The sequence below is a fragment of the Empidonax traillii genome, unplaced genomic scaffold (genome assembly GCF_003031625.1).
Source record: "Empidonax traillii isolate 1590-97213 ecotype Southwest subspecies unplaced genomic scaffold, ASM303162v1 scaffold563:size410408, whole genome shotgun sequence".
NCBI classification, from domain to species: Eukaryota; Metazoa; Chordata; class Aves; order Passeriformes; family Tyrannidae; genus Empidonax; species Empidonax traillii.
The window spans coordinates 231,167-256,915 of record NW_020955756.1 but is presented as its reverse complement, the minus strand read 5'-3'; the positions used below and the strand labels follow the sequence as shown (position 1 = coordinate 256,915).

General features: G+C 46.9%; 2 protein-coding genes across 6 annotated transcripts in view; one reads left to right on the top strand and one right to left on the bottom strand.

The window, feature by feature from the left end:
- Window positions 1-568: 568 nt before the first annotated feature.
- Window positions 569-9,123, bottom strand: DLL1 (delta like canonical Notch ligand 1). Its single transcript, XM_027897857.1, has 11 exons — window positions 8,790-9,123; window positions 8,227-8,538; window positions 7,882-7,942; window positions 7,369-7,626; window positions 4,887-4,947; window positions 4,279-4,409; window positions 3,968-4,137; window positions 3,613-3,829; window positions 1,839-2,631; window positions 1,606-1,720; window positions 569-1,243 (listed from the first exon to the last, which is right to left on the bottom strand). The coding sequence occupies exons 1-11, from the start codon at window positions 8,847-8,849 to the stop codon at window positions 1,238-1,240; spliced, it is 2,184 nt and encodes a 727-aa protein (XP_027753658.1). The 5' UTR covers window positions 8,850-9,123; the 3' UTR covers window positions 569-1,237.
- Window positions 9,124-16,169: 7,046 nt separating this feature from the next.
- The window catches only part of FAM120B (family with sequence similarity 120B), a 60,122-nt gene continuing 50,542 nt past the window's right edge, over window positions 16,170-25,749 (top strand). For all 5 annotated transcript variants that reach the window (XR_003572791.1, XM_027897856.1, XM_027897854.1 and 2 more), the window contains exons 1-3: window positions 16,170-16,218; window positions 17,026-18,073; window positions 21,920-22,100. Coding sequence is in view for 4 of the 5 variants with exons in the window: in XM_027897856.1 (XP_027753657.1) it covers window positions 17,054-18,073; window positions 21,920-22,100 (1,201 nt within the window). In the remaining variant the exon portion in view is untranslated. The remainder of the gene's footprint in view (window positions 16,219-17,025; window positions 18,074-21,919; window positions 22,101-25,749) is intronic.

Genomic DNA, 25,749 nt, shown 5'->3' with positions numbered 1-25,749 from the left:
GGTAGTTGTGACTGCAAGCAGAGTTCTGACTACTCGTCAATTCACTGTCACTCTTTCTTGGAGAGGGAAGTGCCACTCCCTGGCAGGAGTGCGCATCAAGGACCCAAGCTGGGGGCCCTGGGTGGTGTGTCCCAAACTCCCCTGGACTCCAGAGAAGTGTTTGAGATTGCAAGAAATGAAGAGTTGAGTCATGACAAGCCCCAAGCAAGTCTGGACTGCAAAGGAGCACATTTGACTCCTGCTTTTCCTCAGGAAGTGATGCCAAGTGCATTTATGTACACTCTCAGCTCAACATAACTGAGCAAATATTACTCAAGGTTTTGACATTTGTCTTTGGGCTAGGAGTGAGCAGAACCATGGGGGTAACAGGTCAGAAGGTTAGGAGGGAAAAGAGTAGGGTCAACATCCAAGTTCTTTCCCAGCCTTTGTAATAGGTCTCAGTCCTATCCAATGCACCCGTGAGTCCACAGAAGCCTGGCGCATGCTTGGTTCCAAAATTCAGTCAGTTCATCACTGGTTATTGAATAAATATAGCACTCTGGTTATCATTAATAATATTTATTTTGGAAAAATATTTTAAAAATGAATTTCTTCATTAACAAAACAGTAAAAAAAAAATCAAATAACATTTGCACAATATTCCATAAATACATTTATATACAAAAAAATATAGTCACATAGACCCGAAGTGCCTTTGTACATATTTACCAAAAATTTAAATTATAAAAAAATGAACATCACAAAATACTCAAGCTTTACAATTATCATGAAAATATTTTTACAGATTCAAAAAAATAACACACTTTTTCTCACCTAGTAAAAACACATTTTAGTATCAAAAAAGACAATAAAGGCAGTGTTTGTGTCTCTAATCCAAGAAAAGACTGGCTCATGATAATCCAAAATATACACTTCAGGCAGTGCATGCTTCTTATGTAGTAAGTCCATTCATTTAAATATATATAGAAAAGCAACTGACCATAGTGCAATGATAAAATTCATAAAAGGCAGTGCAACAGTAATCCTTGAACACAGACCCTTGCCTGGTGTCCATCTTGTTTCTTTATTTTGCAGTCACTTTGCTAACTTCAGTAGAGAACCAGCTCAAGCCTGAATTTAGTTTCTCAGCAGCAGTCAGTGAAGGAATCTATCTCCCATTCCTCTTTCAGCAGCATTCATCGGGGCACGTCTCCTCTGAAATTGTTCTGAACAACCATTTTGCCATATCACTTCTGTTTTACACCTGGTAAGAGAAAACACAAGCAGAGATCAGGAGAGGTTAATGAAAAGCACAAAGAGAGCTGTAAGGTTGCATAGGGACAGAACTCTGAATGAAGCACGCTAAGGGGTAGGTCAGCAGACCACAACCACACCATCGTTGTACCCGCATCTACAAAACTTGTCAAACCCACAACATCCACAGCAGCAAGTCACTGAGCTTGTCTTTACAACATCCATAGCACGGCAAACTCAAGCTGGCTGGATTTCAACGGGTGCAAACCACTGTGGCACTGCAAAAAATTTTAGCTGCTCTGACATGTATTGGACCACAGTTGTGAACCAAGACTTTTCTCTGCTGTCCCAACCACCAGGCAGTATACTAACCTCAGTTGCTATAATGCACTCATCTTTCTCTTCTGATATGACATACACTGACTGGTATTTTGTGTCCTTTGAAGTGGAATATACTGAATCTGGTCGCTTTCTTTCAGAAGAATCACTATTGAAGACAAACAGAATAAAAACAGGTCAGATGGCTATTGCTTAATGCTACCTATGAGAAATATACCCCCCCCCCTTCAAAGTCAAGCTCCACCCCATGCTCAGATGTGAGATACCTCTTTAGCTGTACTGCACTTTTCTCCTCTGCTTCTGAATCATACGTTTCACACTTGGCTTCACATTTGCTGTGCTCCTCCTTAACAGAGTCCTCATTCTTGAGTTCATGCACCAAATTGTAATCCACTGACGGGTATCTGACTTTGTAGCCATTTTTATCAGAGTTATCACTGTGAAAGTCTACTTTCTTATTTGTGTTTTTAATCTGAGTGGCACCAATTACACTTATGGAAATGTCCTTCTCGCGCTGACAGTTCGCCAGGTTATTCATGGTCTCAGTCTCACTCCTGCAGGCATCAGGCTGGTGGTGCCTCTTCTGCACTCTGAGCCTGATGCAGACGACCACAGCAGCACACCCCAGCAGCAGCATAAGGACCAGAATAATTCCAGCGCAGACAGCGATCCAGGGGAACTGGGAGTTCTGGCCTTCCGTGTACTTCTCAGTGAAGTCAACGATGACCGGTCCTTGAGGTGGCTCGGGGAGCAAAAACTGGCAGTTGAGCCCGCCGTACCCCCGGGCACACTCACAGACATAGCGGTTGTTTCTTTCATGGCAGGTGGCCCCATTGTGGCAAGGGTTGTGCTCGCATCTGCTCACCGGGGTGCTGCAGTTCTTCCCGTTGTATCCCGGGGGGCAGGTGCAGGAATAGTCATTGACGCCATCCTGGCAGGTCCCTCCATTGACGCAGGGAAAGGAGGCACAGTCATCCACGTTATCATCACAGTGTCTCCCAGTGAAGCCAGCCTGGCACTGGCATATGTAGGAGTTCCCCAGATCGACACACTGGGCTCCTGTAAGACATCAAGGGGGACGAGCACTGAGTGGTGGGCAGCAAGATACAACAGCCTCCCACTTGCTGTTTCAGGGCAACTGTCACAATCAGCTGAGGAAAGCTTTCTCTTTGAGAGGTTTAGCTCAACCTTTGCCAAATCTGATCCACCATAAAAAGTACATTTGTTTAAGGAAGATTTTTTGTTAAGCAGATTTATTTTTCATCCTCAGTCCTATTCCTTTTTTAACATTTCACTCAGCTTGGACAACAAAGCTAGTCCAGATTAACTCCACAATCTCATGTTACAGAGTTTGAGTGTCAATGAATGAGGAGGACTACAGTAAAGAAAGTCTTCACTAGTTTAATCAAAACAGGAAGATTACTGTTACCAGATTAAAAATAATCAAATTTAGCACTAGTTTGGCATTTGCATCCACAGACCTCAAAGACTCTTAGTAAAACATTTGCAAGTATAATCTTCCACATTTTCATGCATGAAGCTTCAGGTTCAAGTTACTTGGCCACGGCCATCCCTTGAGAAAATGCAATCTACAGCAATGGCCCAAACCACACCATTGCTTTCTTAGTACAGATTCTCCACCAAGTCAACTACTGACATGACAAGGATCTTTTTACAAGAGTGATAGGACCAGGGGGAATGGCTTTAAACTGAAAGAGAGCAGGTTTAAATTACATATTAGGAAAAAATTGTTTACTATAAAGGTGGTGAGGCACTGAAGCAACTTGCCCAGAGAAGTGGTGAATGTCCCATCCCTGGAAGTGTTCAAGACCAGGCTGGATGAGGCTTTGAATAACCTGGTCTAGTGAAAGGTGTCCTTGCTCATGGGAGGGGTTTGGAACTAGATGATCTTTAATCTATGACATTCTATGACTCTATATTGATCAGCCTTGTTATGAATTTCAAACCAGAAGCCAAAGTAAATTCATACTCAAAGCATGGTCTCTTTTCAGAAGACTACTGTAGCATGTTTGGCCTTACCATTAGCACAAGGGCTGGAACTGCAGTAATCGATTTTCTTTTCACAGTTGAACCCAGAATAACCCAGTGGGCAGCGGCAGCTATAACCCCCATCAGGGTTGTCAGTGCATCGCCCACCATTGAAGCATGGTCCGTCAGCACAAGTCATTGCGCTCAGCTCACAGTTTTTCCCATAAAAGCCTGGGGGGCAAGTGCAGGAATAGCTGTTCTCGAGATCCTGGGGGGAGGAAATGAGAAATGATCAAAATATTTATCTGAATTTGCTCTGAAATCCAAAGATGGATTTTGAAAATTACTAAAACTGCCATTAACTCCTCCCTAGGAGTTTCTGATGACACAGACTACTCAAACTTACAGTGCAGCTTCCACCATTCTTGCAAGGGTTGGCGTCGCATTCATTGATTTCAATCTCACAGTTGGAGCCTGTGTACCCAGGGCGGCAAGAACAAGTGTAGCTCCCCTGACCAGTGTTGGTGCAAGTGGCACCGTTCTTGCAGGGCTTGTGATGGGTGCAGTAGTTCAGGTCTGAAAAAGAATTTTTTTTTTTTAAAGAAGTAGTCAAGATGCTTGCTACTTTGCAAGGCTAGCACTGGGTGGGTGAATTGGAAATAGTCACTGCCTTTCTGGGGTTTAAAACAGACACTCAGGGAAGGACTGAGAACTCACCTTGGTTGCAGAAAAGGCCACCCCAGCCTTCCTGGCAATTGCACTGCCAGGGCTGCTGACAGGTACCGTGAAGGCAGCCTGGGTATCGAATGCACTCATCACAATATCTCCCCTGCCAACCCACTCTGCATCTGAAAAAATACCGACAACGAAGTCTGGTCAAATTTAGAGTTCTCACAGTTGGAAGCTCTATCACAAATTCTGCAAACACACTGATGCCAGGGATCAAGCTTCCTAAAAGTCCTCAGTGATCCTTCATCAAGGAAAGTCACCAAGTCCAATCGTAGCATCAGCTTTCATTGGTCCCAGCTATTTCTTCCACTTCCTTAAATAGAGCCATGGTTCAAGATAGTTAATTTGTTTACTCTAATAACAAACAACTAAACATTATGCGTGGCACTGTAAACTTACTAGGTTAATATTAATGGCACTGATGTTTGACTTCTAGAATTGTACTTTGATCTGGCATCACCTGGATTTCTAAGATTTCCATTTAATATGTAGAAAGGCCTTTAAACTGACCATTCAAATGTCCAGTGGCTTACTTAACACCAGAGCATCAACATTAAAAGGCATGGAAGAGAGCAGGAGGGGAACAGAAAACTTACTTGCATTCCCCAGGTTTGTCACAAAAGCCGTGTTGCTCATCACATCCAGGCAAACAAATTGCTGTAAACAAACCAAGCAGGGAAAGACATTAGCCTGGTGCCGAAACAACTTTCTTTTACAAATCCGATTCCGAGAGCACCTTGCGGGTGGGGAGCAAGTCCCTTTTACTAGGTCGGGGCAGTTAAGCGCAGCTGAATTAATCTCTGGAGTCTGCAGGAGTATTGATCTCGCCCCGTAACTGGGCACTTTACTTATTACCGGGGATGAGCATTCTTCTTAATACAGTTGCACACAGACAAAAGAGGGCTCACAATTGCTCCCTTCCCCACAGCCCCTCACCCCCCTTCCCTTCCCAGTGAGGGTCAGAAGTCCTTTTTTCCAATTCTATGCACACAGCTCCACCTCTTAATATCCCCCGAAAGTGTGTGTGCAGATAAGAGTGGACAGCTGGTGTGCAGGGTGCCAGTGCAAGACAGCTGCTCTATTGTCTATTCTCTCCCAGCAGCTGCCCCACTGCAACAATACCCCGGCCCCGGAGCCAATGGGGCCGTCGGCCGGCGACCGGGCAGCCTATCCCTGCCCACAGCTAATCTATGGCACGCGCGTGATTTCGCTGAAAAAAAAACTTTTTTTTTTTTTTTCTTATTCAAATAAATAAGTCTAAAGTTCTTCCTCCCTCCTTCCCCCCTCCGCCCCGCTCCGAAAAGGGGCGGGCGGGTGGGTGCAGCCCTGGTAAAAGAGGTAAGCGAGCCAGCGGGAGGGAGGATGAGAGAAGGGAAAAAAGGGACTTCTGCTCATTACTTCGCCTGGTTATGGAACTCATTAAGCAGGCACTGCAAAGTTTTAATTCAACAAAGCCAGCCGGAGACAATGGCATGCGAGGGGAAAGGCGGGGAGGGGAGGGGGGAAGAAAAAGAAAGAAAGGATCGGCGCTGATAATCAGATCGCCTCCAAGTTGGAAAGAATGGAGCTGGGGGCAAGGCAACGGGAAGCAATCTGCAACTGGCAGCTCCGCTCACTAACGGCAAAACATTCTTTTTGCATGCACACATAAACACATCTCCCCTGCCTAGTGGGTTTGCGTCGGTGTTATAAGCTGTATTTTTCTGAGAAGGAAAACAGGGAAGAGCATACATAATGAGTCAAGAAAGATGGACAGCCTTCTGCTTTGCTATGGGAATAGCAGAGATGTAGAGGCATCTGAATGTGCTGACAGCCCCGAAAGAGCTCATTATCAAAATGTTTCCTTTTCCCCCAACCCTTGACACAACTGGGCTAGGCACTTTTGATCATGGGAAAGGTTGTAGCGCCTATTTAAAACATTATCAAAGGAAATGCAAGCCCTTCTGCCTGCTGTGTACTGTACAACATTGTACCATGAACTGCTAAAATCATCCTAGCAGTCACAAACAGTGTGAATAATCAATCTGGGATTGTTTGATAGCAGCTCAGCTGAGACCACAGTGTAGGTGTGTTTAAACAGAAACAAAAAGACAAGAAAACTGAGTGGCTGCTTTACAGCCCGTAACTGTTTTCTCCCTCCCTGCCTGGCCCTTTGATGACTAGAGAGGAGCACTCGCCCAGTATGTTATCTGCCAGCATATTTCAGATCCATGTATACACACAAACAGAGAATGCCATCACAAGCTGCAGCAGGAGCTCTGTGTGCACATTTGGGTGTACACCTCTGTGTATCTACAAAGGGCGGAAATCTTGTACAACCTGAAAGAATCTGACGTCCATGACTGTCCTCTCTGTGATCTGCCTACTGTCCCAGGTTTTCCTTCTGTATCAGCACACCGCATTCCTCAAAAACTTCAAGCTCAGGTGTATGTTTCCTGTCCCTCGCTACTTTATTAGTAGCAACAATCATGACAATGGCACAGAAGAGAGATGGAGAAGAAGCTGAATGTTTTTGTGGCCCCAGGTGCAACCATCTCTGTTAGTGGCAGCATATGAGTACCCCAAAAGACAAAGGTACAGTCTAGAAGCCACAGGGAATATCCCGGGCCTCCCAGTATTTTTCTCAATACAAAGATCAGACTACAAGTAAGCCTGCCACGTGGATGTTGCCAAAGCCTAGCTCCCTCCCCTGAAGCCATGTACCCTGCAGATGGTCATATCAAAGTCACATGGTTGAAGGGATGGGTAAGTATAAAAAGTAGTCCTGATATATTTTAATAAATCCTCAAGCAACTGCTGAACATTTTGCTACCAGGGCAAAAACAAATGAGCAAGAGTGTAATGTTGATACTGATATTTTGTTGGCTTGAAAAGGGACAATGCTAAGGATCTACCACCCCCCACACTGGTAAGGCCTGTGCACAGAACCATCCTTCCACCCACCATAGCTTGGTTCTCCCTCTTCTGGGAGGCCTGGGGGCCTGATGTTAAAAGAAACATCCTCTCTCTGCCAACCTGAAGAGCTCAGGGGACATTGCTGCAACTGGCACCCAAGGAGACAAGAAAATGGATACTCACGCTCAGTGCAGTACTGGCCTTTCCAGCCCGGGTTGCAGACTTTCTCGCCACGTTCTCCACAAGTGAAGTGACCAAAGGCATCATCACGGGGGCGGCAGAAGACAGAACAGCCTTCTCCATAGTAGTGCTCATCGCACACAAAGCGATAGGAATACTTGAGGTCAGTGCGGCCGCTGCTGTGCAGGTCCTGGGACCACTCTTCACCCACTGCCAAGTGTCTCTGAGTGGCCAGGCGGCTGATGAGGCGCTCGGGGTTTTCTGTGTGAAAGTGGAGAGGAGAGGAATGATTAGGGAGCCCAAAGCAGGCAGGGGCATAGGAAGACACTCAAATGGGGTTGTCTGGTGGGAGGGGAACTGCAGAGGCAGCATGACATTGGCTGCATGCCAGCGGGTTGGCCTTTCTTGCCATGGTCTACCAAAGAGGAGAATGTGCTGTACATTGCAGAGAGAGGGACCAAGTAGGGCTGCAGGGTTGGGATTTTTCTGGGGAGAAGTCTGTTTTGGGACACTTACCGGTTGTGAGGTCATCAGGTGAGTCCGTATGCAGAGCCTCAATGATGAGTGAGAAAGTGCCCTGTGGAAGGAAGGAACAAAAACAATCCACCAGGAGAGCATGAGAGCAGGTATGTAGGCCCAAAGAGCAACACCACCAGTCCCCAAGAGTTATCAGTAGATGTCTCTCTCCTACCCTGACACTTCAAAGGGATTGGTGGCCCCTTGGGAAAACACTTGCCCAGCTGGGGTGGGGTGGGATGGGATGGGATGGGATGGGATGGGATGGGATGGGATGGGATGGGATGGGATGGGATGGGATGGGATGGGTGCCCCCCCCCTCCTCCTGCATCGCCCCCCACTTACAGGCCAGGTGAAGCCGAAGGGGAAGCGGATGGGGTTGCTGAAGGCGGGGTCGGCGCCGCCTGCGCCATCGGGGACGCTGAAGGAGTTGGCCCCGAGGACGGGCGTGATGGCGCTACCGTAGGTGCAGGGTGGCTCGGGGGAGACGCTGGCCTGGTAGTGCTTGAGGCAGACGCGGAAGAAGGTCTTGCAGTCGCACTGCTGGAGCCCGCCGGCGCCGGGGCCGCCCCCGCGGCAGCAGTTGCGGTTGCTGAGCAGCCCCTTCTTATTGACAAACTCCTGCAGCTTCAGCTCGAAGACCCCGGAGGAGCCGACCTGCGGGGCAGTAACAGCGGCCGTCAGCCCGCCGAGCAGCCATTACCCCGCCTGCCTCCGACCCTGACCGGCCAGGCAGCAGCGAGACTGACACCCCCTCCCCACGCCCCTCCCCGTTTCTCCCTGCTGCAACAGGCAGCGACAGTTCCCAGCACCCCCGTGGGACCCCCCCGGTGTATGAATCCCCTGGTGCAGGGACCACCACCACCACCCCGTGCAGACATTTCTGTCATCCACCTACGGGCACTTACCTGGCAGCGGCTCAGCAGCACCGAGAGGAGGGCGAGCATCAGCAGAAACCGACCTCCCATTTTGGAGGTGCAGCTCTGGTGCCCTCGCTTTCCTCCCCCTTGTCTTCTCGTCAGAGAGAAAAGGGGAAAGTGTCTCTCGGAGTAAGGGAAAAAACACAGCGGCCAAAGCCGCCTGTCCCAGCAGAGCTGGAAGAGTTAGTGTCACGGTCTCCTTCTTTTAGGAGTGTCTCTGACTTTTTTTCCTCTCTGTCGATACCTCTAGGTGTAGCCTGTCGGCAATTGACAGCTCTTTCGGATGGCAAAAGAAAAAGAAAAGAGGACAAAAATATTTTTAAAAAAGGGTTAAGATTAATCTGTTAAACTCTTTTTCTTTCGCAATCCACGATGCTCCTCCTTTTCTCCAGGAAGAAAAAAATAAAAATAATTTTTAAAAAAAAGCAACTTAATTCCCAACAGAGGCAGAGAAAAGACTTCCCAAGGAAGATTAAAAATTGGCGATCTGGAAATCCCTGAAGAGGCAGCGGCGGAGGCAGCGGCGATAATTCCCGGTGCGGTGCGATGCGGGAGCGGCTCTGCGCGGTCGCGCTCGCCCTGCGCACGTCGGGGCTGGTGGGTGTCAAACAGCAGTGGAGGGCGAGCAGGTCACGTCGGAACCTTGAACCCCTTCTTTTCTTTTTTTTTTTCTTTCTTTTTTTTTTTTTTTCAAAGGAAGCGAAGTTCTCTTTCCTTGTTGTGGGTTTACTTTTGTTTTTAGAGGAATCCCAGCCAGGAAAAATAAGCTCTTGTCTCAACAGCAGCGCACAGAGCGTGTCCGGGTGTGCTTCTACGGGGAAGGGGGGTGCCTGCCCTGGTCTGCTCTGCTCCGGTCCGCTCTGTGCCGAGGCTCGGCTCGGCGGCTCTCTCCGAGGGCGAAGCGCTAAGGATCTGCCTCTCCTTGGGCGCCTGCCGCCCTTATATCCCGCCGGCCGCCTGCATGCCTAATGAGATGCAAATGAGCAGCCCCCCAATCTGGCTAGAGCTGTCACAAAGGAGCCACTTTTCCAAACCCTCCTCTCAATGGATCGCCAAATGGTCAGTGAGCTGTAAAATGTGCAACCCTCCTCCCCCTCCCCTTCGCACTCACAAAACGTGTTCATTTACATTCCTGCAAATTTGGTAACCGCAAGAATCCCCCTTCTGCTCCGGGGAGAAGGTAACACCCCCTCTGCACCGGAGAGAGGCAGTGCAACACGCTCTTGCCACAGAGCAGCCCCGGGGACCGCGGGCTGTAATTGCCTCTTGGAACGTGGAAAGCAGCCGCCGTGACCCCAAAAAGTGACTCGGTCGGTGATCGTGATCACTCCAAGGGGCATAGCCGGCGTTAAAGGGACGAGGGAGGTGGACGCCAGCGAGCCACAACGAGGGGAGTTCCATCCCATGAAATTCACACCGAATCTACCCTGGCATAACCGGGGTAACTGGGGAGGGGGGCAACGAATGTGGGCGAAGTGAGTCGAGGCTCGCTCTTGCCGTCGCTCCGCTCACGGCGGGCATCCCGCCGGCGGAGGGACAGGGGTTTCCCGGGGGTCCCGGCGGCGGGGGAGCGCGAGGGCGGGTTCGCGGCGGGGACCAGTGGAGGGGACCCGTCTGCGGAGCTCCGCGGGTCCCGTCCTCGCCACCACTGCTGCCAGAGAGAGCCACTCGCTCTGCCCGGGTCCCGCACCCCTCTATGATTATTATCATCACCAGCAACCTCTCCCTCTCCCTCTCTCTCTCCCTCCCTCTCTCTCTCTCTTTTTTTTCCTCCTTCAGCTTAGTAAAAAGTGAGTTTGGTGTGTGTCGTTCGCGTGGCTGTCATTAAGGCCGTTTGTTATTGTGTGAGGGCTGAATCAGTTAGTTCTTTGTGCTCTCAGCTGTATGGTAATGTAGACAGCACCTGCTCCCTGCACAATGCGAGGGAGAGAAAGAGCTCCCCTCGGCGCACGCTACTGCCTCTACAACAATGTCCGCACATTTTTTAAAGAAATCCCTTCCAGAACTTCCCCCCTCCGTAACACACACTCACACACACACACACACACACACACACACACATACAAAATAAACCAGCCCAACTTTACACCAGCCATCACCTTATTATTTTTTTTTACATATCCACCAGACAGTACAACTTTTGTTTTGATCTCAAAAGCATAGAAAGGAGTTTACTGATGCGGTGAAAGCGGGACAGAGACTATTACCATTTGAGCAGTTTTTAAATGATGGGTGGAAGCGGGGGATAAAAGTTGGAGGGTGATTCTGGCATGTCATTCGAAACAGGGTTTTTCACTTTGTTTGGGCCCTCTGTTTAAACACCTTTGGTAGGGGCAAGCGGATTCATTAGGATGCAAGGTGTAACTGTCTCTGTAAATGTCATTTTAATTGTAACAGATCATTTCAGCACAGATTAAGCTTGTATAGGAAAGGAGAGGATTTGGCTACAATAACCTCACTGTAGGTATGCCATGCTAAAAGCCTTATTATGGCGACTTTATTGGGTTGAAACGTGCATTTGCATGGCAAAATGTGACTTTCATTGAAGCAGATGTCTTGATCACAAATTATCTTACAATGCACTAGAAAAGAAATTGTTAAAGACTTCTGAAAATAAAAGCATTGAGTAATACCAATTAAAATAAAATCACTAATGAGTTCATTCAGCCCAGCTCTTCTCAACTGTTCCAGAACTGTAGCTGCCACGTTCACTTACTGGGCGTTTGTGGCACCTACCCCATACCCAGCCAGGTACTCCCGGTACTTAAACAAGCATCCAGATATTTGCAACGTTTCACCACTCAACATGTGTCTTTTACATCTAATTGCGGTCGAAAGGGCGAGCCATCCACATCTAGATGCTCTTCTTCCCTCTCCCTGCCCGGCGAAGCATACGCGAAAGTTTAAATGTACAGGAATGTTTGAATTTGTTGGGATTTTTTTTATTCGAGAGTTGTATCTGGGCAGAGAGGGGAGCAGCCATCCCGCAGGCACCGCGCGAGGATGTAGGGAAGGAGGCCTAGGAGGGAGCGGAGCCCCGGCCGTCCGCCCCCGCGATGCCCAAACTCGGCAGCGGGGAGCGGGGAGGCGCATCCCGCAGCAGCGCCGGTTTTCACTGCACATTACTTTTGCCACCTAGCGTCAACATCTTTTCAACTGGCTTGCCGCTGCTTCACAAACTTTGCTATGGCGTTATCGCCGGGAAAGGGAGAGAGACAAGAGGAAAACATCACTTCGTATCGGGTTTACCAAACGAGTGGGGCGGGGGGAGGAGAGCGGCAGTATCCGTGTTGAAATTTGGGGGTGGCCCGTCGGTGGAGGCGAGAAGTGATACATCACCGCGAATCTTTTAATCTACGAGAGATAGAAACTTGGTCCATTAGCATCCACTTGCTTAAAAAATTGAAAGAAAAAGTTACACGCGCGAGGGCTTTAACCTAGAGATAGAAAAAAACCCAAGAAAACGACAACAGAAATAACCCAAACCACAAAACAACTGAAAAAACTTGCCCCCAAATCCTTAACAACCCCCCTTCGGTACCGGGTATTTGTTAAATTGACGTGGCACAGATTTCTCGATTACCGCTGCTGAGCGTGACTGAAAGGCGCCGTGAGAGTCGGCAGGATCCTGCCCACGGCGCTCATTCTTCTCCGGCTTAATTTATGCCACGCGATTCTGTATTGGGGAAATCAAGCAGAAAGCTCCTTTTTCTGCTTTTTTCCCCCCTCTCCCTCTCTCTTTCAGATGCTGGGCTAACGGGGAGACTGTTTAACTTAAGTGTTTCTATAGGAGGCTGTTGTAGTTTAACTCCTGCCCACCAGTAGCTGAGGCGAACAAAGGAGGGACTCGAGGTCTAACTATTCATCCATTCTCTGCACTTTAATTTTCATTGATTTCGAAGACAAGGGGAGCCCTTAGGGATTCTCGCTGAAGGGGGATGACACGCCTTTAGACGCGATCAGCCCCCCAGCCAGCCATCTGCTCCCAACCAAATGGCGCTTTTTCGCTCCCAACCGCGTGTCTCCGCACCGCGCTCGCCCGCCGCCCCCGCCGCCCCCGCGCTGTTAAACCGTGCCCGCGCACTGACACCGACCCCCGCTGCCGGGGATGGACGGACGACCGCTCCCGTCCCGTCCCGTCCCGTCCCGTCCCGCCGCCCTGCCCGGCCGCGCCTGCCCGGCCGGGGTGAACCGGCAGCAGGACCCCCGGAGGGAGAGCGCAGAGCCCGGGGCCCCGCCATGGTGCGGTGACCCCGCACGGCCGGGACGCGGCGGGCCCGGCCCCGCCTGCCAGCGGCTCGCTGGGGCTGGTGGAGCATTGTGCTCGCCCTCCCTGCCCCTAATTGTTACCCTTCCCGCAACGCCGGCCCCCCTCTCCCACCCCGGCGAGGATTTACGGTGGCGCCGAGCAGCAGCGCTGCCTAGAGCTCCCCATCAGCCGCAGCTTTTATTTCTAAGCGAGCCAGATTATGGGAAAAGTCACTTCAAAGGGGGGGGGAGGGATATGCGTGTGTGTTAATTAGGGCTACGCGCTGCCATCGCTGGCGCGCAACCCTGATTTTTCCCCGGACGGAGGGCTCCGGGCATATGGCGAACGGTGCGTCGGCGGAGGGACGTGTACGTGTGGAGCTATGTGTAGCCGAGTGTGCATAATATTTTAATTAGGTCTATAGTCCCTACGGAGGTATGTGTGCGCGGCTGTCCCCCCGCCGCAGCCCTCCCCGCACGCCCCGTTCACCTGTCCCTCCGGGCCGGGCCGGGCCGGGAGGGAGGGGATGGGAAATGAGGGAAGGGCAGGCGGGGTGCCGCCGGGCCGGGGCTCTGGCTCATCCATCGGCTCCAGGCTCGGCGGCACGATCGGGGTGCCGGCGCTGCCCTGGGCCCCGCCACCGGGCGCCCCGAGCAGGTGGGCGGGTGGGTGGGGGGCGCAGAGGTGCCGCGGTGGCGGAGGGGCGCTCCGCCGCCCTTGCCGTGTGCGGGGAGGGGGATTAAGAAGTTTAGCGTGTAGGTTAGCCCGAAATTGCAAAGGCATGTGCTGATTAGAATAAGAAAGGGCAGTCGCGTGGCTCAGCTGGCACACAGCGAGGCCAGATGATAGATAAGCAGCTCTGGGTCTTCCCTTCCCCCCAGCCCCCTTTTTCAAATCGCAAATCATCTGCTCCGGCCCTATCCTAGCCCCTCATTTTCATTACAATGGTTGTGTGTTTACCTGTGATCCTGGGACGGGGCATTCCTTTGTCTCCCGAAGAGATTACCGCAGCCAGCTGCTCTCCAGCCCTTCCCTGGGCAAATCCCGAAGTGGCCCCTATATGTGTTTTACTGATTGCTCACGAGGAGAAAGCGAGCCCCCCCACTTCCCCCGCCTCGTTTCCCTACCATACTTGTTTGTTTGGGTTTGGTCCCTGGCTTGCTTCCAACGGGATTTTGCGTGTGGGAAACTACGAGGGATAAAATTGGTCACTCGTGTGCGTGAGCTGTCGTTGCTCCCGAAATGGGAAGGGTGAAGGGCTGCCCGGGGGGGCAGAACCGCAGGGCCTCCTAGGGACGACGGGACATTAGAGGCTTCCCCTGGCTTGCCTTTCCCCTGCCCTTGAGCTCCCTCTGGTCCGGGACAGCACTATTTCTTAAACCTCCCATGGGTGCCCTGGGCCAGGCAGGTGCCATTCTTTCCCCCAGGCCCTACTCTGGTACATGGAGATCCATAGGCCCTCACTGCCCGTGTTTCTGTGTGGAGCAGCTCGGCCTCGAATTCGGAGTACTGGCATCTTGACCCGCCTTTAGATTGAAGGATACTCACGATCTTCGACAAGCTAGAAACCACAGATCCCATTTAAACTAGAAAACCTTCTGAAGTCATTTCCCGCATGAATTATCCCATGATCCTGAGATTTACCCTGTGCCGTATGCCCCATTCGCCCTTTTAGGCAAGCCTGGTGTAACCCCATACAGCGCTGTGGCCTGATTTTGTCTTGGCGGGGGTGTCACAGACAAGGAGGGTGAGCGATAGGGCTCAGATTGTGTACACATGATAAAAAAATGTGACAGCACTTCTCAGAAAAATGTTTTTGCATTCTTGCCATGAGATTTCCCTGGATGGCTGGCAAGATTTCCTCCTGATACCAACTTCAGTAGAAATATTCACTGCCTTCACCCGTTCTCATAGGGAAGCTCCTTCTTTTGCCCAGCTTTATTAATCATCATCTTAATCCAGAACTCCAAATAGTAGCTGCAAACTACCACTCCAGACAGTAGCTGCCCAGATCGCTCTCTCCCTGTGACAGTAAGCACAGCGTGCTGCTGTACTGCACTGCATTTCATGCATGAAGGGTTTTTCTGTTCTGCTGTGGCCTGCAGCCCCCTTCACACAGTGTGTGCATCTTGTGCATTGTATGCTGGCTGCAGTGCAAAACCTGCTGCTAAATATACTCTGGAGAGGGAGAAGGGGGAGCAGTTTGATTATACGTTTCCAGGGCTTTCCAAGCCACTTTCAATTTGCACAGCTTTTATTTCTTTCTGCATTTTCTTCCATGGCAGGGAAGACAGGGAGGAGAGAGAAGGTGGGGGCAAAAACTCCTCTGCAGAAGGTGATTATGAGAAAAAGGATGGGTATGGGCAGGGCGGGCCTGAGCTTTTGGAAATGCTCTCCCCTTTTCTGAGAGCATCTGCCCGGAGACGAACAGATGTGGGCACCTGCGGTGACAGGCCACATATGCTCCATCCTATTCACAGGCATTCAGACACGGCTACAATGGTGAGGCTTTGTGCACATGGAGTGACCAAATATATTAATCTGCGCTCCCCAGAGAACCGCTCTGTTTAATTTTTTCACCGGCAATAACATCTGATCTAATCTTCCCATCGGTTCTCCCATGTCCCCGTCTCCCCTCCCGGAAAGATGTGAAGTTATTCAGGTCCCCACCTGTTGCCGGCGGGGTGGGAGCGGGCCGTGCTCCCGGCGCGCCCGCAGCCGAGCCCTTATCCCTACCCAGGATAAGCGGGGGAAAAACGGGGGTTCCCCTCCGCCGGCAATCGCCGGGCACAGCAAAGGAAACCGCGCCCCCCCCCCCCCCCCTTCCTCCGCAGGTCGCGCTGCCAAAGAGCGACATAAATCTCCGGTGTGCGACTCGGAGGGGGTTTCAAGCGATTTCAGTGCGCGGCGCTTTCATCTCCCCACGGTCCCCCGTCCCCCCGTCCCGACCAAGTTTGCTCGCGGACACAATAGCCCCTCCGGCCCCACTGTGGCCGTACGAAGCCGGGGGAGCCCAGCCCGCGGGCGGGGACAGCCGCAGGTCCCACCAACCCGGCCCCCCTCCCGCTGCCGCCGGGACCGGCATCGCCCCCGCCCGGCCCTCGGCCCCGCCCCCGCCGCCGGGAGCAGGCGCGGCCCCGCCCCAAGGGAAGCGGAAGCGCCTGTCGGGTCAGTGCGGGGCGGGATTGGCGCGATTGGGGGGCCGAGGGGGTGGCTGCAGCCTTATCCCCGTCCTCATCCCTGTCCTCATTCCTGTCCCTGTCCCTGTCCCCTGGCAGACCCCGGAGCGGCGGGGCCCGGCCCTGCCGGGGCTGGGCGCAGCGGCCCCTGATACCCGCGAGGTCCTTAAAGGCCCCTTCCAACCCAAACCTTTAATTCTGCGATTAAAGAGGGTGGCATTCATAAACTCTTGTCTGGAGGGTGTTAGATCGTCAAACTCCCAAGATCCCGGGAATACCTTTAAAAGCTGTCAATTCACAATGTGTTGTTTTGGTTTTTTTCTTTTTGAATTCCATAAGCGTGTTTGCTTTGGGTTTTTTTTTAATAATATGAAATCTATACTTGTTTTTCTGCCTAGGCATGCTTTTCTATAGGTATTAATCTGAAATTTTTTGTCATATTTATGAAAACCTTTTGATGTTTACGTATTTCTCTGATAATAAAAGCCAGAAATGGAAAGGAGAGTGAATGAGTACTTGTATCAGGTTTGTTGTTTCAAACGAAACTTTCAAACTCTTATAAGTCCAAGACTAGGCAACAAGCTATCAGCAAAAGCAGAAAAACGGCAGTTCAGTTTCCAAGCTACTGGTGTTTCATGGTTTTTTTTGTTGTTTTTGTTTGTTTGTTTGTGGTTTTGTTTGTTTTGTTGTTGGGTTTTTTTGTTTGTTGGTTTTGTTGTGGGTTTTTTGCTTATAGAATTTCATTATGTTTCTTATCTTTGCATTTTAGAACTTTTTTTTACTTTTCTTCTTTCAGACTGCTGTGAGTTTTGGAGAGAACAACCATGGGCGTTAGAGGTTTGCAGGGATTTGTGGCAAGAGTTTGCCCTGATGTATGCAAAACAGTAGATCTGAGAGAAATGGCAGAAAAACATCGCGTCGACCATCCTGATTTCCCACCTGTTATTGTAGTAGATGCCATGAGTTGTGTTAGATACTGGTACACACCAGAATTTTGGGTCTGTGGTGGCCAGTGGCGGGAGTACCTTGCCATTTTAGAGGATTTTATTAACGTTTTTATGGCAGCTGGTATCAAGTTGGTGTTTTACTTTGACGGAGTGGTAGAAGACAAAAAGAGAGAGGAGTGGATCAAACGGAGGTGGAATAATACCAAGGAAATAGCCAGACTATTTCAGTTTATTAAGACTCACAGGAAACAACCAGGGAGAGAAATGTTTGTTCTTCCTTCAGCTTTGCCTACTTTTACACGTTATGCCCTGAAATCGCTTGGTCAGGAAACAGTATGCACATTGCAAGAGGCAGACTTTGAAGTGGCTGCATATGGTTTGCAACACAATTGCATAGGAATTCTGGGGCAAGATAGTGACTACCTCATCTATAATACATGTCCCTACTTCTCCATTGAGAACCTCCGTTTGGACAGACTGGTCACTGTTATGTACTCTCGAGAGGAACTTTGCCATGCGCTGGGTATTAGTTTGACACACCTCCCTCTCTTTGCTTGCTTGCTTGGCAATGATGTTGTTCCAGAAAGCTTGTTGGAAGGCTTTTGGCACAAATGTTTGGTCACCAGTCCCCACAAGAACACAAGCTACAACAGAAGAACAAAAATACTTCTAGCTGTAGCAAATTACATCTCAAAAATTCCATGCTCATGCAGCAGCCTGAAACACTTGGAAGATACGCTACCTCTGGGATCAGACAAGACACTGCTTTACAGAGGACTAAAGTCCTATCTTTTGCCTGGGCAGCAGTCTCCATGGATTCCTCCCAGTGTAACAAATTGTCAGGTGTTACCTCTTCAACAGCAATCAGCCATCTGTCAAGATAAAGAAATCTTTCAGGTAACTTGTTTTTTAAAGCTTAATGATCAATTTATTGCCATGACTACTTAGTGAAATTTGGTAATTAGTACATCGAACCTATTGAATTAAATTTGCTTTTGCAAAATCTTTTGCCTGTTAAGTAGAGCTATGGTTTGGACTATTGCATGCATCACTATGAGAGTAGATGCAGCACATTTAATAAAAAGTGGTTCTTCTCTTTTTGAAGCATCAGGCAGGTCTAGTAACGTGGAGCAACTGCTGTATAGCTGGGCATAGAGATGTACTCCCATGTATTACATGGTGTATTGACATCCTTTTACTTTGAGAACCCGCAAGTCAGCCATAAGCTGGTCAGTGGTTTGCTTGGCTGTGCCTGGCACACACAGTCAAGGCACCAAAGAAAGCTGTGTTAAGAATGGAGAAATTGTAATTGTGATGGAAACTTCCTACAGAATCATATCTTAGAATTGTAGAATGGCTGGGGTTGGAAGGGATTTTAAAGATCACCTAGTTCCAAACCCCTGCCCTGGACAGGGATACCTTCCACTAGACTAGGTTGCTCAGAGCCCCATCCAGCCTGGCCTTGAACACTTCCAGGGATGATCCACTGCTTGTCTGGGCAACCTGGGCCAATGCCTCACCACCCTCACAGTAAAGAATTTCTTCCTAGTAACTAATCTAAACCCACCTTCTTTCAGTTTAAAGCCATTCCTCCTTGTCCTGTAACTACATGCCCTTGTGAAAAGTCCTTTTCCAGCCCTCTTGTAGCTCCCTTTAGGTACTGGAGAGCTGCTCTAAGGTCTCCCCAGAGCCTTCTTTTCTCCAGGCTGAACAACCCCAACTCTCTCAGCCTGTCTTTGTAGGAGACATGCTTCAGCTCTCTGATCATCTTTGAACCTGCTCCAAGAGGTCTGTGTGCTTCCTGTGCTGAGGATCCCCCAGGTGGGGTCTCACCAGAGCAGAGTAGGTGGGGAGAATCTCCTCTCTTGAACTGCTGGCCACGCTGCTTTTGATGCAGCCCAGGATGCAGATTGCTGGGTCAGGTCAAGTTGCTTGTCCAGCAAGTCCTTCTTTGAGCTGCTCTCAACCCGTTCTCCATCCCACCTGTGCTTGTGCTTGGGATTGCCCAGACTCACATGCAGGACCTTGCACGTGGCCTTGTTTGAACTTCATGCGGTTTGCACAGGCCCACCTCTCCAGTTTCACTTACGGCTTCCCACATGGGCAGGGATGTGCTGGTGTTGAGCGAGAGATGGCACGTCAGGTTGAGTCACTCTGGGAAATTAGATATATTAGCTTAGGGTAGCCTATCTGGCTAATAGAAAATGAGCTACCTTGCATCAGAATTTATGCAATAGTAGTAAGTCTAGAGTACAATTCTGTAAATTCATGGCATTTAAGGTAACATACTGAGATTTAAAAAAAGAAAGCTATACGAGGAAGTGTATTTTAGATCCAATATTAGCCATCTGTCACTTCCTATTTTATTAGGTTCTTACAGACTTCAAACATAGAGCCTTTTTTCCTGACTCACTTATCTTGAGCAATATTACTCCAAAGTAATCATATCATTTATATTTTCCTTTAAAAAGACCATAAAACATTTTATAACTACCTTATAACCTATGGAATGCACATTTCAGCTAAACTGCAGATATATTTGGGCTTTTTTTTGTTATCCACACATAGATACAATGCATGTCTCTTTTAACTGCAGTAGTTAAACAGAAGCCGTTTTAAAAATCAGCAACCATACGTCATAATAAAGTGTTGAAAAATACTGTTTATGCTTGAAGTACAAGGAAAAATTAGCCAGAATGTAATTATCTAGGTTGGATTATGGCCAGGACAATAGTGGCAATATCCTTATTCCTTAAGAGAATGTACCATGCCGTCTTTATGACAAGTGGTCATTATTTCTTAGCTTGATCTTTCATTTGAAGGGTTGCAGTTCTCTAGCATCATGCTGAGCTACTGCTGTAATAAAATAATAATGGTTAGAAACTCCATTTAAAAATGCCTCTTCAATATTGCTGCATAAATCCTGTGTGAAGACAGTCCCTAGGCGAAGGAAATAAAAGTCAAAATGTTAGACACGTTAACTTCTCTTTTGTTTTCATTACAGGTGTTTAAATATTTGTATATGTAATGTGTGTACTTTGCTTCATATTTTGAAACCCATATGTCATTCTGCTTACCTTGCACGTAATCTGAACTGCATGCAAATGACACTCTCTTCTAATTCCGACTGTGAGGACATAGCCTCGTGTTCCTTTCTCTCAGAAAAAAAGAGCACAACTTTCTGGCTGACTGTAGGTATGAATCTAATATTTTTCAAGATACAGCACTGAATACAACACTACTTCTGAAATCAGCTTGTATTTTTTTCACTACATAAGAATATGTAGATTATTGGCAAACTGCAGTAAAGCAGTATTTTTAAATGATCTCATATCTGTGACAGTGGTTTGTATGAAATAGTTTAATGCTTCATTCAAATCATGCTTAGAAGTACTTAATTCTGATTTTTATTTTATACAAAAGTAGACTGGGGAGATTACATTGTTTACACATATTAGGAACACGAAAACATTTTTTTCAGGGCAACCATTAATTCATTGCTGTAAGTAAGTGCTCTGTTGATTTGCATTGTACACGGAAGCCTGTCATTGATTCTACGCTCATGTGAGAATTTCTTCTGAAAGTATGAAATTTCATTAGAATTAGTTTTGATCAGTAATGACCCAGTGTCTGACTTCAGCCTTGACTTGCTGAGTCTGCAGGTTTGCAGGTACTGGAATTCTGCAGAAATGGTGAATTTGGCTCTGACCAGTGGTCTGGTAATTCACAGTGAAAGAGGCTGTGATAGCTGCATGGATGTCACAACCCAAGTAATACAAATAGCGTGACACATGCAGGGAACACAGAGCAGAGAGACGTCAGTGCCTGCTTACCATATGGCATGGGTCCTGAAGAATTTATTAGTGGCACCCCATGGAAATAATTCACTCCACTCAGCTGTTTGAACACCCCCGTAGTTTTGGTCTGAGGTTGTGAAGTAGAAAGTCTGTCTGGCTCTGCACTTGGCCAGTCCAGGTTGCAGGTGTTACTGGTTGAAATTCTACGCTGCCTCGAGAGCAGCTTTGTTGCTTTTGCATCTAAGCCGCTCCAGACCAGCAGACCCGGTTGGTACTGAGGCTGCTTTTAGCCTACTCCTGTAGCCAGATGTATCTGCATCCAGTGCATGGTTATTACGCAGCCTGGGTGATGCTGTTACTCTGCTTTGCAGCAACAGCCTGTAGACCTGGTTTTCCTCACTGGAGTGGATTGCATTTCTTTACATGGGGAAGAGCTATTGCAAAGTAAATGTGGGGTGAAGTTAAGTATTCTAATTTCACCAGAACGTAAACTGCGCAGAGTCAGCTCAAGGAAGAAACAGAGCTGGCTTGTGAAGTTTATCTTGCAATAAAATTAAAAGTTTGGGGTTTGTCATGCCTCCACTCACTATTTAAAGAGAGAAGATACATTTTCAGGTAACTAAAGGAGGGCATCTGTGTCTGAATTCAGAATTCATTTTAAGAATAATTACTCTCTAAAAAACTGTCGTTCAAGCTCCAAAGTTTTAAGAATTAAAAGAAGGGCTAAGAAAGACAATGATGGGTTTCTTCCTAGGGATTCCTGTCTACAAAAAGATGGAGGTCTGAAAATATAGTATATTGGTGTTACCTGAAAAAGCACTTGTTCCTTCCCTGGCTGTTTTCTCTATTGGCGCTGATAGAAAAGAGCTATTGCTTCAAACAGTGAATACATTTTGATCCTTCTTATTTTTGGAAATAATGCCTTCTTCCTTCTTTGAAAAAACAGTTAGCTAAAGAACAGCATATCCAATCTGAAAATTATTCAGTCTTCAATGTCCTGAGTAATGGAGTGATTGAATGCAGCAACTCTTTGGAAGATGATTGTGATACTGAGATTCCTGGACAGTCACTTATCTTCCGCCCTGCTCGTCAGCATATTTATTCTGTCTTGTTGGAACCTGGAAAAGGTAAGGATTAGACTGCTTACACCATTATTCAAGTATATGTTCAATTTTGAAGTATGAAATCTTGAATTCATTGCTTCGGTGGCTACATCAGCATTTAGGATAAAAACTCTGGGCAGCTGAAGTGTACTTCTTGTGGAATCAAGAGAAAATGTGACAGTGAAATTGTGGGCTTTTTTTTACATGGTGTTCCATTTCATTGCTTTTAAAGTGATTTAAAAAAAATTGAGGTTTTTTTCCTCGTTAAATGGGAAGTTGTGAAAGTTGCTAATGATCAAAAGATTGAGCAAAACAACGATCTTTAGAGGATTTTTGAAAGTTTCAGGGTATTTGAAACCTTATATTACTTTGGTAAGTGTGACTCCTGATGAATTAGTGAGTTGTAATACGCTTTTGCAGAAACAGTAATGCACTGTTAAAATTTTACCTTCTGTTGATTTTAAGTCTGCAATTCTGAGACTAGTCAAATACAGTTACTGTAATAATACAAATGCAAGTAGCCATGCCAGCAATTGTTAGTTCTTTCATCCAAGTGCAAGAAAATATGATTTCTTTATCCAGCGGTATAAACAGATTCTGTAACAGGTATATATATACCTGTGCTTCCATTAATTTCCTTCAAGACAGAGAGTTCTTTGTTCACATCCTTGGAAAATGTCATGTTCTTAAAGGCTTCCATTAGTTAAATGTTATCTTTACACTGTCTTTCAGGCAGTGAGTTGAAAATAAAAAGTGTATTGAACTTTTATTCTTTTGAATATGTTGATTTCTCCACAGTAATCACTTTACATTTTATTGATGAAAGTGCACCGCCATCAAACCTAATATTAAAACTATTTGCTTAGAAAGGCACAGAAAGGTAATTAAGTACATGACTTCCTTCAGCAGCCAGAGGTTGAAGTTGTGCCATGATAGAAAAAAAAAAAAATAGGAAAAACCGAATCAGAGTTTACGCAGTCATTTGGAGACAAAATCTCAGCAGTAATCATGCACATCTGTCATTTTTCATTTTTCAGGCTACTGCCTCTACATTTTGTAGACAATTATAACTTGGTTGAGTTTTGTTTATTCCTCTAAGCAGCAGGATATTCATTGATGTTTTCAGAAACACCCAGACCAAAATTTCTAATTAACAGTTTTTTGCTGTGAGATGGCAGGGTAATAGGCATTAAATTAAATAGGCATTCAAATTAAATTTGAATGTGAAAGATGTCTTCTTTTAAGAAAGTGATTTTAGAATAAAACCACAGGTGGCATGTGTTAAATATTCCCAGTTCAGGCTTCAAATATATTTGATTTTTGGGATAATTTCCTAAAATAAATAATAGTGCCCCCTCAATCCTTAACCCTTCCAGAAAGATAGGTAGAGTGTGTCTGCACGACACCTCTATTAAATCTGCATTTTTAGTGCATTTATCTACCTCTAACTGCTTTAACCATGTCAATTTCTAGTAGTTTGTGAGTTCTTTTTGTGTAGTTGCTTCTAAGTCAAGTAGATCATTAATCGAAGTCTATATTAGAATTCATAAGTAAGTGTAAGCAATAATTTTTTATGGATTCACTGCTAGACCTACAAGAAAGTTTTGTTCTATACCAAGTAAGTAGAATCCTTCACCAGTTTCCCTCAGATGAGGTCAAGTTGACTGTTTTTTGTAATTTCATAAGAGGTTGGATGGGAAGAACTGTTGGGTCCGTGGGTTGTAGTATATGTAGAATCCCTTTGGATTAGCATTAAAAAGGAGCTTACTGGAACAATACATGTATGTGTAAGTGATCCTTTTTTTTTTTATTTCTTAATATCTGTCAATTGCCCTGTGTTGTAAACTGACCTCCTTGCAGTTTGCAAATCTCTTATTTACTGTTAACTGGCAAAGCAGCCAACATTTAGTAAAAACAGTGCTTACAGTTTCGGTAAGAGCAAGTTAAATATAATGTAAACTGTTTCCTCTCCTCTGAAATAAGACACTGTTAGTTTTGAACATCTAGGGTAGGATTTCCAAGGGTGCCTAAGAGAGCTACAAATCCATAGGAGCAGGATGTCTGTCCTTTGAAACCTTTGATATCCTTTGATATCCTTTGAAACCACTGGCCTATACTATGCCACTTTGCCTGAAGCCATAGTGGATAAGTGTTTCTTTTGGTGCCAGTGCCACTATAAGTAATTCTCTTGCACAGCCACTCATTTCAGTCTCTGTGCATCCTCTCAGTTGTGCTAGTGCAGCTGTTTGTGCAGCTGTGTGGTGGCCTAGTTTGAGAAACTGATAATATCCTCTTTCTCTCTCTCAATTCCCTGCCTTTCTTGCAGTCAGGTAACTAACCTGGTTTTGTTTCCCCATCTGACTCTGTGTAGCCACATACAGCTGTGGTGACACATCCCAAGGGAATGGCAGGGAGTCGGAATGACCAAATCAGTGGCCTGCTATAAAAGTTAGCAGTGCTGCTGAAGGAATTGCTCATGGCTTTGGTATAGTTTGATGTATGGTAAGCATGTATGTAGCTCTATTCATGGAAATGTTGCAGAATCACAGCCATAATTCTGACCCTCCAAAGATAAATGGGGGGCTGATGGTGATGCTGACAACATGCCATTTGTTGCCTATTTTAAAAGTACATTTATAATTAATTGAGCTATTTCTGATCATTACCTCAAACATTGCATATAGTGGTATAAATTGTCGACTTTTTAGCATCTTTCCTATAAAAAGTGCTTTTGGAAAGATTCAAGTAGGAGGGGAAAATAACGACAAATAATGCACCTTGATAGGCCTGCCAAGCTCTTTCTTGGGTGTGCAAAGAGTTCAGAATAAAGCCAGCAGGTTTTGGCATAGCACAGTCCATGGAAATACCTGCACCTGCATGACCATTGCCAATTAGGACGTTATGTAATGTAGCCTAAGCCCGTGGCCAAGTCCTGGAAGTCCTGGCATCACTCCCAGTTTTAACATTAGCAGGCTAGCCTGATCCTCACTTTGACACTGTCAGAAACATTTCATTAGCAGAATTTTTGCCAGTTATCACCAGTGACCACTCAGGAGGGCTGGCATTGTTGCAGGTGTAGAGGAACACATGTAACAGCATTTTCCAACAGTCTTGTGTTTTGCACATAGTTGAAGCTTTCCTTAGGCTGCCTAAACATTGCTTCCACAGGTTATTCAGAATCTATTTAAACAAAGAAACATTATTTCTTAAATTTCACTGGTGATACTCTTTAGGTGCACTGTGGGAAAGGGTTAGGGATTTTTTTCCAGAGATACTTCCATGCAGAGAGGGCTGGCATTTCACTGGTATTTAGAATTAAGACACATTTTGATAAGTTTTTCTGTGACCTGTGGAACTCACAAAGGATGATGCTCCCCGTCAGTTTCCCCTCAGCAAAGCTTTTCTATTTCTACACTTCTTCCCAGCATCTTAATTTGTCCTCATGTCCCTGACAACTTCCTTGTGCAACATTTGGTGTTCTATATTGCTCCCTGCTATTCCCAAATCCCATCTACCTTTCTTTCTCAGCTCTAGCTCTTCTAGAGCTACTTTTGTATTGATTTACCGTCTAGTCTGTTTGGATAAAACACTATGTTGAGTTTCCTACCTTTCTTTCAGTTGGTGCCCTAATAGTAACTCTCTGTCAGCTGAGTCACCAGTTTCACAAAATATT

Coding starts and splice junctions, on each gene's coding strand:
- DLL1 (XM_027897857.1), bottom strand. CDS start 8,849: ATGGGAGGTCGGTTTCTGCTGATGCTCGCCCTCCTCTCGGTGCTGCTG. Junction 7,943..8,226: donor CCTTCGGCTTCACCTGGCCT/GTAAGTGGGGGG, acceptor TTCCTTCCACAG/GGCACTTTCTCACTCATCAT. Junction 7,627..7,881: donor ACCTGATGACCTCACAACCG/GTAAGTGTCCCA, acceptor ACTTTCACACAG/AAAACCCCGAGCGCCTCATC.